Source organism: Chrysemys picta, chromosome 3 (assembly GCF_011386835.1).
Source record: "Chrysemys picta bellii isolate R12L10 chromosome 3, ASM1138683v2, whole genome shotgun sequence".
Classification (NCBI taxonomy): Eukaryota; Metazoa; Chordata; order Testudines; family Emydidae; genus Chrysemys; species Chrysemys picta.
This window is the reverse complement of record NC_088793.1, coordinates 204,206,899-204,220,115: the sequence shown is the minus strand read 5'-3', so window position 1 is coordinate 204,220,115 and position 13,217 is coordinate 204,206,899. Positions and strand designations below refer to the sequence as shown.

The following is a 13,217-nucleotide window of genomic DNA, read 5'->3' as shown; positions in this document are numbered from 1 at the left end:
CCTGAGCATATGAGCAAGAACCAGTTAGCTAAGCATCTGAGAGAGAATGAATGGTGCTTGGTGAAGCAATGTGTAGAATGGCCACCACATTAAATTGTATATCTCACAAATCATGGTATGAAATTTCAAACTACTATTAAAATGACTTTACATTGTACTTGAGGACAGCAGTAAGTTCCTCCCCTTTTTCTCCTCTTCTTCTTTCTCCCCCAAATAACAATTGCATCAGTTATACTTCAGGGCAGGGGAATAGAGGGGAGTCTAAACATCTAATATAAACAAAATGTAATTGTGTGGAGCTGCTATAAAGTTTTCATAGACAATTGTTTGAGAAAGACCTTCGTAAGTCACTCGCGACTCCTCTGCATATGTGTGACTCAGCCATCCCAAAGTCATGGCAGTAAAAATTTGAGAGAGCCAGTCCTTCTCTAGATTTACCCTTGTCTAAGAAGATTGTTTTGGAGCCTAATCAAGTAATGTAATAAGAAAAAAAAATGACATTTTTTGGAGAGTTAAGTACTTTATATTAAGCTATTGAGGCCTTATTTGGAATATTGTAAGATTAAATTGCTGTTTCTGCTAACTCTGCTTGGTTTCCTTGTGAGAAACCAGGCAATATCTAGATAAGCTACATGATCATATTCTTCACTACCAAGTCCTGTGTTCTTTGGATAGGAGTCCCCCCTATGGATTAATTTGAGAACTGACTACCAAAAGTGCTAGAAAAAATAAGATAAATAATGGTATATTATGTGCAAGAGAATTTCAAGAAGCTGGTGTTGTTGGTTAGAGAAATATCTGAGCATGTGGTAAGGATACGAAGTGATGCTTGTGAGGATCAAGAATTGGTTTGGGCAGATTTTATGGTGCTGCAAGTTTCAGAAAATACACAAGTTTCTCAGTCCCTTGTATTATGGAAAATACTTATTTTTGGCATATACGGGAGAGACACCATCTAAAACAAAAGCAATAGGTTCACTAGGGCTAATTGAAAACAATCAGAATGTCAGAAAAAATAGTATGGGCTAAACTAGTGTTTGTACATGTAAATTTAATAAATAAAGCAATTAATAAAACCTAAACTGGCCAGTTGCTGACTTCAAGGCATATGCTGATGAAATTATGTAAGGAGAGATCAGGTTTGTTGGAACCCTGAGTGCATATAAAAATCTGATTTAGCCAACAATGGATTCTTCCGCGATATTGATTTCTTGTATTTAGCCCAATGAACTTCAGGCTGGCTCCTATTGTTTTTTTCTTAAACAATACATCTTCTGTCTTGTATATAAAAATACAATAACTGAAATATATAAAACTGGAATTTGCTGCTGCTGGAACACCTAGAAGAAATATATACACTTGCAGAAAGTCCATAATGAAAAATATTTATGTACTTGGCTTTTGATGGAATCCAGATCTCATACAGTATGGAGAAAGGTTAAACATGGTTTATGTATTTGTAATTTAAGTAAGGATAACTTCTGACAATGGCACATGTACAATGTATTTTTGTGCTTTCCTCCAGATTCTCCTAAATGAACTGTACATTAGGAAGGTATTTTTGAGCATCCTTTTGTTCCCCAGGTACTGTTTCCTAAGTTACCTTGCAGTCATTTACAATGCATCATTGAGAGTTCAGTTTATCTGTAAAGATTAAAAAAGAAACAAAACAAGGTTGTATCTTAAGATGCACTCATACTGTTCTAAATCTAAATTGCTATGTTCTTTTGAATCTTAGGTACTAGTTTTATCCTCTGGAGGTGAAGGTGCAATTCAGTCTGCAGGTTTCAGGGACTTAAGTGATATTTGTTTCATAATTTCACATTGACTGCCAAAAGGATTTTGAAGTTTCAGTGACCTCACATCATGCACATACTCTCAGAATGCAACTGAAAAATACGTCTTTGACTTCAAATCCAATCTGTCTGATTAATTTCCTAGCTTCCTAAATCTAAATCAGTTCTGGTCATATGTGGTTTACAATTGGGCCGCTCAGCCGGAAATTTTATACCCAGGATATTTTGTCCCATGTTACATGTCAGCCTCCTAGAAATGAAACCATTCCTGGATTGTCTGTGGATCACAAAAATCTGGTGTTATGCAAAACTGTCTTTGTACAGTCAGTGATGCTTTACATCACTTAACGAGAAAGGATAAACTCAGCCCACTTGTGCTGGGAAGCTCTTAAGGTTTGAAATAGGCCTCACTAGATTCTGTCCTTTCTGCCTGCTTCTAAACTTGAGAGAAGAGTATCTCCTATCTTGCCTCTGAAGAATGGCCACACTGATCCATGGTGAACTGGATCCTTGCGTGGGACTCTGAGAGAGAGCACCTGGCTTGAGCCTGAACTTTAAGAGGTGCACATCTATAATTGGAGCATTCACTTCTTCGATGGAAATGCCTGCATGCTTATCCTCTGATAGTTCTGGTGAGTAAAGTCCTTTCTAACTTCAGAAGAGACTGTGGTGCTAAAATCTGCTAGTCTTCTATTGACTTTGGGTATTGACTAGGTGTCTTCATTGGTTGGATGTGACCATAGTAATTCCCATCCAATTTACTGTTTCACTAACTCTCATTGCTTAGAACAATGTAAAGAAATCAAATGTTTGGGTACGCATCTGAAGTTCTGTCCCAGGTTTTCCTAACTGCTTGCAAGACATCCACAGAGCATAAGATTTACAGTCTGTTGTCTTCATGGGACACAAACTGCTTGATATGCTTTCTGCACTCTATGGTAATCTGACTCTGGTCTCCTAACTATTTCCTTAATAGTTTAACTACAGTTTGTGTTTTCAGGGACCATTAGATGTTAAATTAATATCTGCTTTGGATTAATAAATACATGATCAATCTAAAGACATATTTTTAAAAGCCTCATTTTAGAGGACATCAACAGAACTGATGCTGTTTTCTTTTCTTTTTGAGCCACTTGATTCCTGCAAATTTGATTCCTGCATATGTTTATAATTTCATTTTGTAAAATCTCCACTGCGCTACAGTACTGGATTGTCTCCTGTCTTCAGTAGAAATGGAGATAGCCCAACCAGTAACTCTACCACACCTCTTCCTCTTGATGCTAGACTCATTGCTTTTAGGAGCAGAGCAAAAAGGTTCCAAACATTTGAAAATACTATCATTTATTGGTTTGGGATTTTGTTTTTGTTTTTTCTATTGTATAAATAAAAAGTAAAGCTGAACCACATTTCACTGGGTTAGCAAAAAAAATCACTCCCAGTATGACAGCTTGTGGTGTCCCACCCCAGGGTTGGGATTTTTTCTTCCAGTTATAAACCCTGAAAGTAGAGAGTGATGATGGTCCAGAGAAGAGCAACAAGAATGATTAAAGGTTTTGAGAACGTGAACTATGAAGAAAGGCTGAAAGGATTGGGTTTGTTTAGTTTGGAAAAGAGAAGACTGAGAGGGGACATGATAGCAGTTTTCAGGTATCTAAAAGGGTGTCATAAGGAGGAGGGAGAAAACTTGTTCACCTTAGCCTCTAAGGATAGAACAAGAAGCAATGGGCTTAAACTGCAGCCAGGGAGGTCTAGGTTGGACATTAGGAAAAAGTTCCTAACTGTCAGGGTGGTTAAACACTGGAATAAATTGCCTAGGGAGGTTGTGGAATCTCCATCTCTGGAGATATTTAAGAGTAGGTTAGATAAATGTCTATCAGGGATGGTCTAGACAGTATTTGGTCCTGCCATGTGGGCAGGGGACTGGTCTCAATGACCTCTCGAGGTCCCTTCCAGTCCTAGAATCTATGAATCTATGAATGAGTATCTTCTCAAGTTTAACTTGAATGTTCATACTATTCCACTGCAAAATTATGTATTTGTGTATATGTCTGTATATACATGCACACAATAAGAACACACACTTGATTTATGTAATAGCTGAGCATTGGGTGTCATTATTTCTCTCCTCAGATATGTTAGAGAGAGTTTGTAATCCTGCAGATTAGTAGAAAAGTCTGATAATTAATCATAGAAGATTAGGGTTGGAAGAGACCTCAGGAAGTCATCTAGTCCAACCCCATGCTCAAAGCAGGACCAACCCCAACTAAATCATCCCAGCCAGGGCTTTGTCAAGCTGGGCTTTAAAAACCTCTAAGGATGGAGATTACACCACCTCACTAGGTAACCCATTCCAGTGCTTCACCACCCTCCTAGTGAAATAGTTTTTCATAATATCCAGCCTAGACCTCCCCCACTGCAACTTGAGACCATTGCTCCTTGTTCTGACATCTGCCCCCACTGAGAACAGCCTAGCTCCATCCTCTTTGGAAACTCCCCTTCAGGTAGTTGAAGGCTGCTATCAAATCCCCCCTTACTCTTCTCTTCTGCAGACTAAATAAGCCCAGTTCCCTTAGCCTCTCCTCGTAAGACATGTGCCCCAACCCCCTAATCATTTTCATTGCCCTCCGCTGGACTCTCTCCAATTTGTCCACATCTTTCCTGTAGTGGGGGGCCCAAAACTGGACACAATACTCCAGATGTGGCCTCACCAGTGCCAAATAGAGGGGAATAATCACTTCCCTCTATCTGCTGGCAGTGCTCCTACTAATGCAGCCCAATATGCCGTTAGCCTTCTTGGCAACAAGGGCACACTGCTGACTCATATCCAGCTTCTCGTCCACTGTAATCCCCTTTTCTCTTATTTCTAGTACAGTAGTTTGGCATGTGAGCAATTCTTTAAGATTTATGTGCTATAACCTCAGAGTTACGAACATAGAACCTCAGAGTTACGAACACCAAAGTTACGAACTGAACTGTTAACCACACACCTCATTTGGAGCCGGAAATATGCAATCAGGCAGCAGCAGAGACCAAAAAAAAAAAAAGGAAATACAGTACAGTACTGTGTTAAACATAAATTACTAAAAAAATAAAGGGAAGGTTTAAAAAAGAAAGATTTGACAAGCTAAGGAACCAGTTACTATGCTTGTTTCATTTAAATTAAGCTAGTTAAAAGCATTTTTTCTTCTGCATAGTAAAGTTTCAAAGCTGTATTAAGTCAATGTTCAGTTGTAAACTTTTGAAAGAATCACCATAACATTTTGAAATGTGTGTTACCTGCTTTTTTGGACTATAAGAAGAATACCATTGTGATCTTCGATTCGGATGATGATTTGAAAATCAAGGAAAAAGCCTAAGAATCTTTTCAGAAAAGGTTTGGGTTTTTTTTTTTTTAATCCAGTGAAATTTGTGCCTTCAAGTTATATAGATCATATTAGAAATTAGTATGAAATTCTTAAGACTGTATCAGTGTAGCTTTGGCAATTATTTGACATGGCACCTGACAGTTTTCTGCTGAAATGATCAGTTCTGACTCTCAGGAGTATCTATAGTCAGTCTCTGATACCTTATCTACAGAAAAGCAACAGATTTAACTTGCCATGTTTAGCTTCTCTGTCAGCTATTGTAAGCAGCTATCACAAGACAGGTTGGAGTTTGAGACAGGAGTAGTGGTCCAGTCACACCAATTTCTGAAGTATCCTGATGAATGCTACAGTAGCTCTAATAGGTGGTGTAAGGAGTACTGACCTTCATTTTGAAGTGCAGTTTCCCTGCTGAAGTAGATCGATAGTTTAGCTGTCTGTCTCTGCTGCTTGCCTTCCGTTCTCACAGTGAGAACCTTCTCCAGGCAGCAATCGATAGCTCTAATCTGTTCCAGCCTGTAATAAGTCATGCGAGGCAAAGCATTTAGGTGGCATTACATGGGATTGTAGAGGCAGCTCTTCAGCTCTTATTCATAGTGCACTTCTTAGACTTGGAGAGAAATGTATTGCATTCCAGTGGTACTGTATAGTTCTGTATATATTTGCTTCCACAGATTCACACTGAAGCATTCATAAACATCTAAAACTTTACATTTCAAATACATTTTTGCTTCCTCTCTTGTACTAATTGACTGCTCATCTTCCCTCTTCACATATCTTGGATACAAATTCCTTTTCACTTCTGAGGCCTGGTCCACACTAAGCCCCCAGTTCGAACTAAGATACGCAACTTCAGCTACGTGAATAACGTAGCTGAAGTCGAAGTATTTTAGTTGGAACTTAAAAGTACTTACCGCGGGTCCACACGTGGCAGGCAGGCTCCCCCGTCGACTCCGCCTACTCCTCTCACAGAGCAGGATTACCGGCGTCAACGGTGAGCACTTCCGGGATCGATTTATTGCGTCTAGACAAGACGCGATAAATCGATCCCAGAAGATCGATTGCTGGCCGCCGAACCAGCGGGTAAGTATAGACGTACCCTTAGGATCAGCAACATCCCGAAAAATCAGTGCCATCTCTGCCTTTCTGTATCTCATGTATACAGTGTTAAGAGAATTAAGAATTGAATTGAGAGCCAGAGCAATAGCCCAGAAAGCAAAGTCCTCTTTATTCATAGAACAGGTACAACAATTACAGTTCAAACTTCCAACATCCCTCAGCATTGTGATAGGAGGGATTGTCTCCAGTATTGAATAGTTTAGTCCTCCTGCCAATTCATTCTTGTTCTTGTTCTTTGAAATCTCTCATCATAACAGGAGCATTGCTCCTCTTCATTGCTTTCAAGACTCCATTCGATTCCTTAAAATCATTGTTGACACTATAGTCAGGGTTATCAAATAAAGACTTCCAGGTTATATATATCCAGATTGTATTGTGAGTGCACCACCCTGAAAAAGGTTATTGGCACAGAGGCCTTTGTTGTCGTTCCGTCCCCTGTCCCCCGCCTCCGCCCCCATATTTTCATATGCCTAGAATTAACCCGAAACAATCCAATTAATCTTTCCACCATGACTTTGAACTTCATTACCCGTCACCCCATTTAGGTGATGCGAGCTTTGCAAGACAACTGAGCCTGGTCCCTTTATTGGTAAAGGCACTAGTCTCAATATGAGAGTGCTTATTTTCTGCATCTCCCTGTTTTTGATGTAGTCATTAGTGCTGTAACTCTTGACAGTGATGTCATTGATATAGTTCCAATCCACTGGTAGAAGTTTCAATTGCCCTGACTTCCTCCTCTCTTAATGATGATCTCCATATGTGCAGAAACCATAATCTCTCCAGTAAATAGTAAGCAATTTTAAAAAGGTTTTTATTTGTGATATTGGTTTAGTGTAACAGTTCATAAAACAGAATCTCTTGTTAACTAATGTTCTGGGTAGGCTAAATAATTTTAAAAACCAATAATAAAGTAAGTGTGTGAGATACCAAGTCTTTCTGTGAAACTAGTATAAATGTGGAGTAAATTCCAGTGAATTAAAACTTTTGGCCTAAATATACAGTAAACCTCTGATTCACACTGAGAACTGGAAGGTCTATTGTGATTTTAGATGCAATATTGTCTACAGAAATGAGCACAGGGTTTGGATTTTGGAATTATGAATTCTAATCCTAGTTCTGTCATGGAAAACACTGTTGTTTTACACAGATCACTTTCCCTTTCTGACTTATTTCCCCACCTGTAACAATTTTATTTATACAGCACCATACACTTCGCAGGATTTTGTTAGTTGTTATGTGTATAGTGCTTTAAACATGCAGGTCCCAGTCCTTGGATCAGGCTGAGGGTATGTCTTCACTACCCTCCGTATCGGCGGGTAGCAATCGATTTATCCGGGATCGATATATCACGTGTCGTTAAGACGCAATATATCGATCCCCAAACACGCTCACCGTCGACTCCGGAACTCCACCAGAGCGAGCGGCGGTAGCGCAGTCGACAGGGGAGCTGCGGCCGTCGATTCCGTGCCGTGTGGACCCCAGGTAATTCGATCCAAGATACTTCGACTTCAGCTACGCTATTCGCATAGCTGAAGTTGCGTATCTTGGATCGATTCCCCCCCCCCCCCCAAGTGTAGACCAGCCCTGAGTTGCACATAATTGACAGTACGCCACCTTTGTTCTCCTTGGGTTGCTTGAGGTTGGTTTAACCAATAATCGAGTAAAGGGAACTTCACTGTACTCTAATTTGTACTGGCTGGTAATAGCGCTCCTGGGGTAATTATAACATGGGATTGTCAGTGCTCAAAGGTGAGCAGGCCTATCCCAGCCATAGCCTGCAAAGGGGGATTGTGTAGGACCCACCACAAGAATATCCTCAGTTGCATTTAAGGTAGCTTTATAGTCTGTTTGCACGACTCTGAAGCCAGGACCCAGCCTGTAAAGAGCTATAGAAATACTAAACAGTAATCCTCAATTTTGAAATGTCCATTGCTGTTTGTTGAGTAGTGATTTCTTCGGTGAGTAATTACACTGATTTCAGTAGTGTTACTCACAGAACACAATGCAACTCAATGTAAATTAGCAAAGTTGGGCACTCTTTAAGAGAAATATAGTTTTATTTGTAACACTAAGTTCATACTACATAGTAAATGTACTGCAATATATTTTCGAAAATAATGAAATATTTGTATTATGAGCCCTCACTACACATTGTTCTTAGTATTAAATCTGTGTTGGAAATTATGGTGAAACAACAGAAGTCTGTTTACAATATCAGGTTTGCCTATTAGTAAGAAGAGAATTAGGTTCCATCCTAAACAGATTTTTTAAACAAAATGTTAATAGTCACTTCATCCCTTGAGTGTAGGGCTCTTTCCTCTCCAAGAAAGAGCTGAATACAGCTCCCTACAACTGGGTTATCAGGAAAAACAATGAACCTCTAACTCCGATACTCCCAGGTAAAATATATTTTAAAGTTATGACATAAAAGAAAATTAACCATAGTTGCCTATGTTTGGACTAACACTGAATTAATAACTCTAAACATTTTTTTTTAACCCCGCACCAGCACAAAGTAAGGACTTTACTCTGAAATTTTCAAAGCAATCCTTAGGGAATTTGTTGTGCAGCTCCTGTGTAATCCCTTATAAAAAAAAAAAAAAACATTCATTGGCTTTACCACAGGTTTTGCCTGACTAAAGATTACCAGGTTGGCCACTTACTATGTTATTGGCTGGAAATAAAGATCACTGTTTTAAAATAATAGAATTAAATGGCAAAATCCAAAGGCCCTTACTCAGATTTTACTCAGACCTTACTCAGGCAAACTCGCATACTTTAGTGGGAGTTTGCCTGAATAAAGATCACAGGATTCAGCCTTAAGATCTCAAAAATAAATTAAAATTTACACATTTTGAGATGCAGGAACTGACAAAATTCAAATTGATATTTTCTCTTTTGAGGTTTGTGCTGTGAGCTCATGCAGTCTCATTAACATTCTAGCTCTGTATTGCCGTTGCTTCTTGCTTGCTTACCAGCTGTTCCTGCTGCTAGTTACAATGTCTGATGTGTTCAGATCACTGGGTTCCTGTACTCACCACGGAGAGGAGACAGCCTTTCCACTGGGGATACCCACGTGTCTGCCTGTCAGCAATGGCACCGAATAAAGTAATAGGTCCTCGCATGGCATATGGTGTCTGGATTCATACAAGATGCAAAACTATTCTGCCACTAATGCACAATGACTCATAGCATTGCTAATTTTTCAAACAAAAGCCCACTTCCACACCCACACTTTTAACCCCCTCAGGCTAAAAAGCCTCTTCTTTAGTTTCAAAGCTTTGGAAATGTAAGTAGGTGGCTTCTGGATCAATATATGAAACCTTATATTTATTAATGCAAGTTCTTGTTGTTTTAAAAACTAAGAATAATATAAAAATTCCAGCTTCATTTTCTAACAAGTTAAACCATACATTGTTCTATTCTAAATCTGAGGTTTTTAACTTTTCCAATAGTTCTGTGTTAGAAAGCTAGTCAGTCACCCTGTACAAACACAGAACATTATAAATTGTATTTCAGAAGGAAGAGAACCAATCAATATATTAATATAACAACTGGGTGTGCAACTATCATATTTGAATGTCATAGTATTCAGAGGCCACCCATTTATAATGGGAAGGTTGAAATGTCTATTTATCTCCCCAGGATACCGTGTTCTTCTGAGTGGGGAGGGGGGACAAAAATAAATTTTCCAACTAGAGGGAGCTACTGATATTGCTTATAGTATTCCCAAACCATCCAATATAATCACAATCTGCAGAACATACAGTGATCACTTCAATATTTTAACTACATTAAATTACTTTGAGTACTTAATTTAATTTATATTTAAGGGGATGTACCAAATTTTTACGAAGTAATGTGGCCAATTTAAACTGCCAAAATCAAAGAGATTCAGAGTAAAAACAATAAAAACCAAGAGATTGGAAAATGAGTGTGTGGGTACAAGAATGGTATTGGGCATGAAAAAAACTCTCAAGAAGAGAGATTGAAAAGATTAGGATTGCTTACCTTAGAGACAAGACAAAGAAGAAAGGGCATGAGATAAGTATATAAAATAAGGAATAGAATAGGGAAGTTGTCACAGGATATCACTGAGGCCCAGTTTAGCGAGATTCAGGGTTAAAGCCTATCTCTAAGTATTAAGGAGTTGAATGAGACCTTTTCAGGATAATCACAGGATAAACTCTGCCTACTGCAAGGTTTTTGCACCTTCCTCTGAAGGATGTGGTGATGGAGACAGGTTACTGAACTTAAATGGACCACGGGTCTGATCCACTATGGCAATTCCTATGCTCCTAAAAATGCACACTTACATTTGCACCTGTAGTTAGAATGAGTGATGATGCAAAAGACCAGCTAGATGTCCAAATGGCTATTTGCATGTACAGATACCCAATTTATACATGCAGATGCAATAAATTTATATACTAATATACAATTGAATATGCATTTTTGTACACTACGCTCCAATTTCTTATTCTGAAAGTAATCTGAGCTCAGTACCTGGTTTTATGGATCATATGTACCTCAGTAGCTAAAAAGAGTTAAGAATGTGGTGGGACCTTTGGAAAATAAAAGTGGACTTTAAGGACATTCAAAGATAAACCTGAATTTTGTTGGTTTGTCTCATAAGCAAAATACATTTACTTTGGTCTGTGAACTTCTGTGAATCTGTGAACTTCCATGATCTGGTATATAATTATTTAGGGCTTTTATACCGGATGTCATTATGCTCTTTTGTCTCAGCTCTTAAGCACTTCATGACATTTTTCTCTATGTGCTCTTGAAAAAGGCACATTTTTCTCTATGTGCTCTTGAAAAAGGCATATTTATCTGATAGGGCTTCTGTAGAAGGTTGAAGCTATGGTTCTGGAGACAGTAGTAGTGAGGGCTGATGGAAAGATACTTTTCTGCAACTGATTTTCTGCCTGCTGAGTTGAGTTAATTTGTTTCTGTGTAAATGTTTATTTTGTAATGCTTGTGGGTGTGTTGCACTGTTGTAAGATTACTTCAGAATGGCTAGAGCTCTTGTTTCAGTTAAATCTAAATCTAGATTTCACTTAAATCTAAACATAAATAAGATTCCAATGGATAAGTAGTGTTTTCCTATAATTACTAACTTTGAAAACCTTTTTCGGTTTCCCTGATATACTATGATGTGTGTGTGTGTATGTGTATATATATATATATGTACTCCTTTGAAGTAGTGTAGTAGTGTAACCTGGTAGGTAAATATTATTTTAATTGTTTATTTTGAAAAAAATATAATTTTCCTCAGAATCCATAATGGTATCTTTTGGAAAGTTATGGGCTGTGTTATAAATCTGGTAGGTTGTCTACCTAAGCAGTAACAGTTACTAGGGAGATGATCGTATAACAATTTTAAGGGCAGGTCTATACTTAAAATGCTGCGTCGACACAGCTGCCCTGATTCAGCTGTGCCTCTGTAGTGCTTTAATGCTTTTAGCCAACTGGAGAGAGCTCTCCCGTCGGCATAATTAATCCACCTTCCTAAGAGGCAGTAGCTATGTGGATTTTTCACACCGCTGAGCAACATAGTTATACAAATATAGGTCTGTAGTGTAGACCAGACCTTAGCTTGCAAATCGCTAACTTCATGAAGCAAAATGGATCCGTCACTCATGCACCTCTTAGCTGGATTAGATAGTATATCTTTCCATTTTAAATCAAAATTCATGACTCTACCACACAAACATAGTCATTGCTCACTGTCTGATATTACAAAGTACTGACTTCAAAAATGCTGACTTATGAAACTGAGATTGTAGAAAACTATACATGTGACCTTGAGATTCTTTTCTTTTTCTCCTCTTATTTTTGGAGGTTCACATTTTGGCTCATTACTACATATTTTAGGACCCTATTTAGCCTTCATTGTATAGAATGTTGATCTCTGGAGTGCATAAGCAGTCTGTGCACCAGAACATCTTCCAAGGTAGATAAGTACAGAAGCCAAACCCACCCATTGCCCAGAGCACAGCACTGAAACTGCTTAGAAGGCTAAAAACTTGTATGTAAATGAGCCCAGCCCCTCCATGAGTAGCTCTATTACTTATTTCCATTCCCCCCTAAGAGCGTCTTCTCCATCTTTCTGGAGCTACTGAGATTTACTACTGGCCTAAAAATTCTGGGCTTTAGTAACACCTTTCCCTCTAAGCAGTTCCAATGGCAGAGAGAAGAAAGGACTGAGACTAATTTCTTGTCCTTTTGTTAAAAAACAAAACACGTTACCGTGAGGGTTGGGGATGATGGGAGTCACTCTCTCACTGACTGGTGGTATGTCAGGCTGAGAAAGTTTCTGCCTCTGACAAGGGGCAGATCTTCTGTATCTCTGAGTTGTGACTGTGGCTCCTTTCACCTTCCCTTAATTGCAGTGAGGGTGATCTCCTTCTTCACCTCCAATTGCCAGAGGGCACCCCAACCTATCTTCTCATTGGCCGAGTTTATGTTCTGAGCTGTCACTCAGACGGAGAAAAATGCCACCTGTTGAGCATACCCACTGCCTGCTTGTACTTCCGTCCCTGGAACCCAGTGCTATATATGACAAAAAAGGGCTAGGCAATTAGTCACAGATTCCACGCCAGGAAGGCGACAGGACTTGCATGGGTGCGTTAGCTTTACATACGGAGTGCTTCCCAGTTAGAAATGGAGAATGCTCCATGGATGCAGAGTCCTGGCACAGCAAATATGTCCTAAAGTTGAATTTTATATTGATAACCATATAAATATATGAAAATTTTTACTCTATATTAAATTTTCAGTGGATTAAAATTTTGCATGCTATGTTTAACCTTGGTGCATGTTAATTTTTCATCCAAGTTGTAAACGCCTTTAAAATAAACAACAATATAAAGAACTTGGCAGAATTGCAGTTAAAGTGGTTTAAATACATAATTTTAAGTTTTATAATTTTAGT

General features: G+C 38.7%; 1 protein-coding gene across 10 annotated transcripts in view; it reads left to right on the top strand.

Moving 5' to 3' along the window:
* Positions 1 to 13,217, top strand: part of RALGAPA2 (Ral GTPase activating protein catalytic subunit alpha 2) — a 277,139-nt gene that overhangs the window by 197,124 nt on the left and 66,798 nt on the right. Inside the window, exon 39 of one of the 10 annotated variants that reach the window (XM_065589832.1) lies at positions 1,739 to 1,965. The exons of 8 other annotated variants lie outside the window; for them this stretch is intronic. In XM_065589832.1, the coding sequence (XP_065445904.1) occupies positions 1,739 to 1,828 (90 nt within the window). In that variant the 3' untranslated portion in view covers positions 1,829 to 1,965. Of the gene's footprint in view, positions 1 to 1,525; positions 1,966 to 13,217 lie in introns of those variants that run through there. One more of the 10 variants, XM_065589831.1, reaches the window with a different exon arrangement.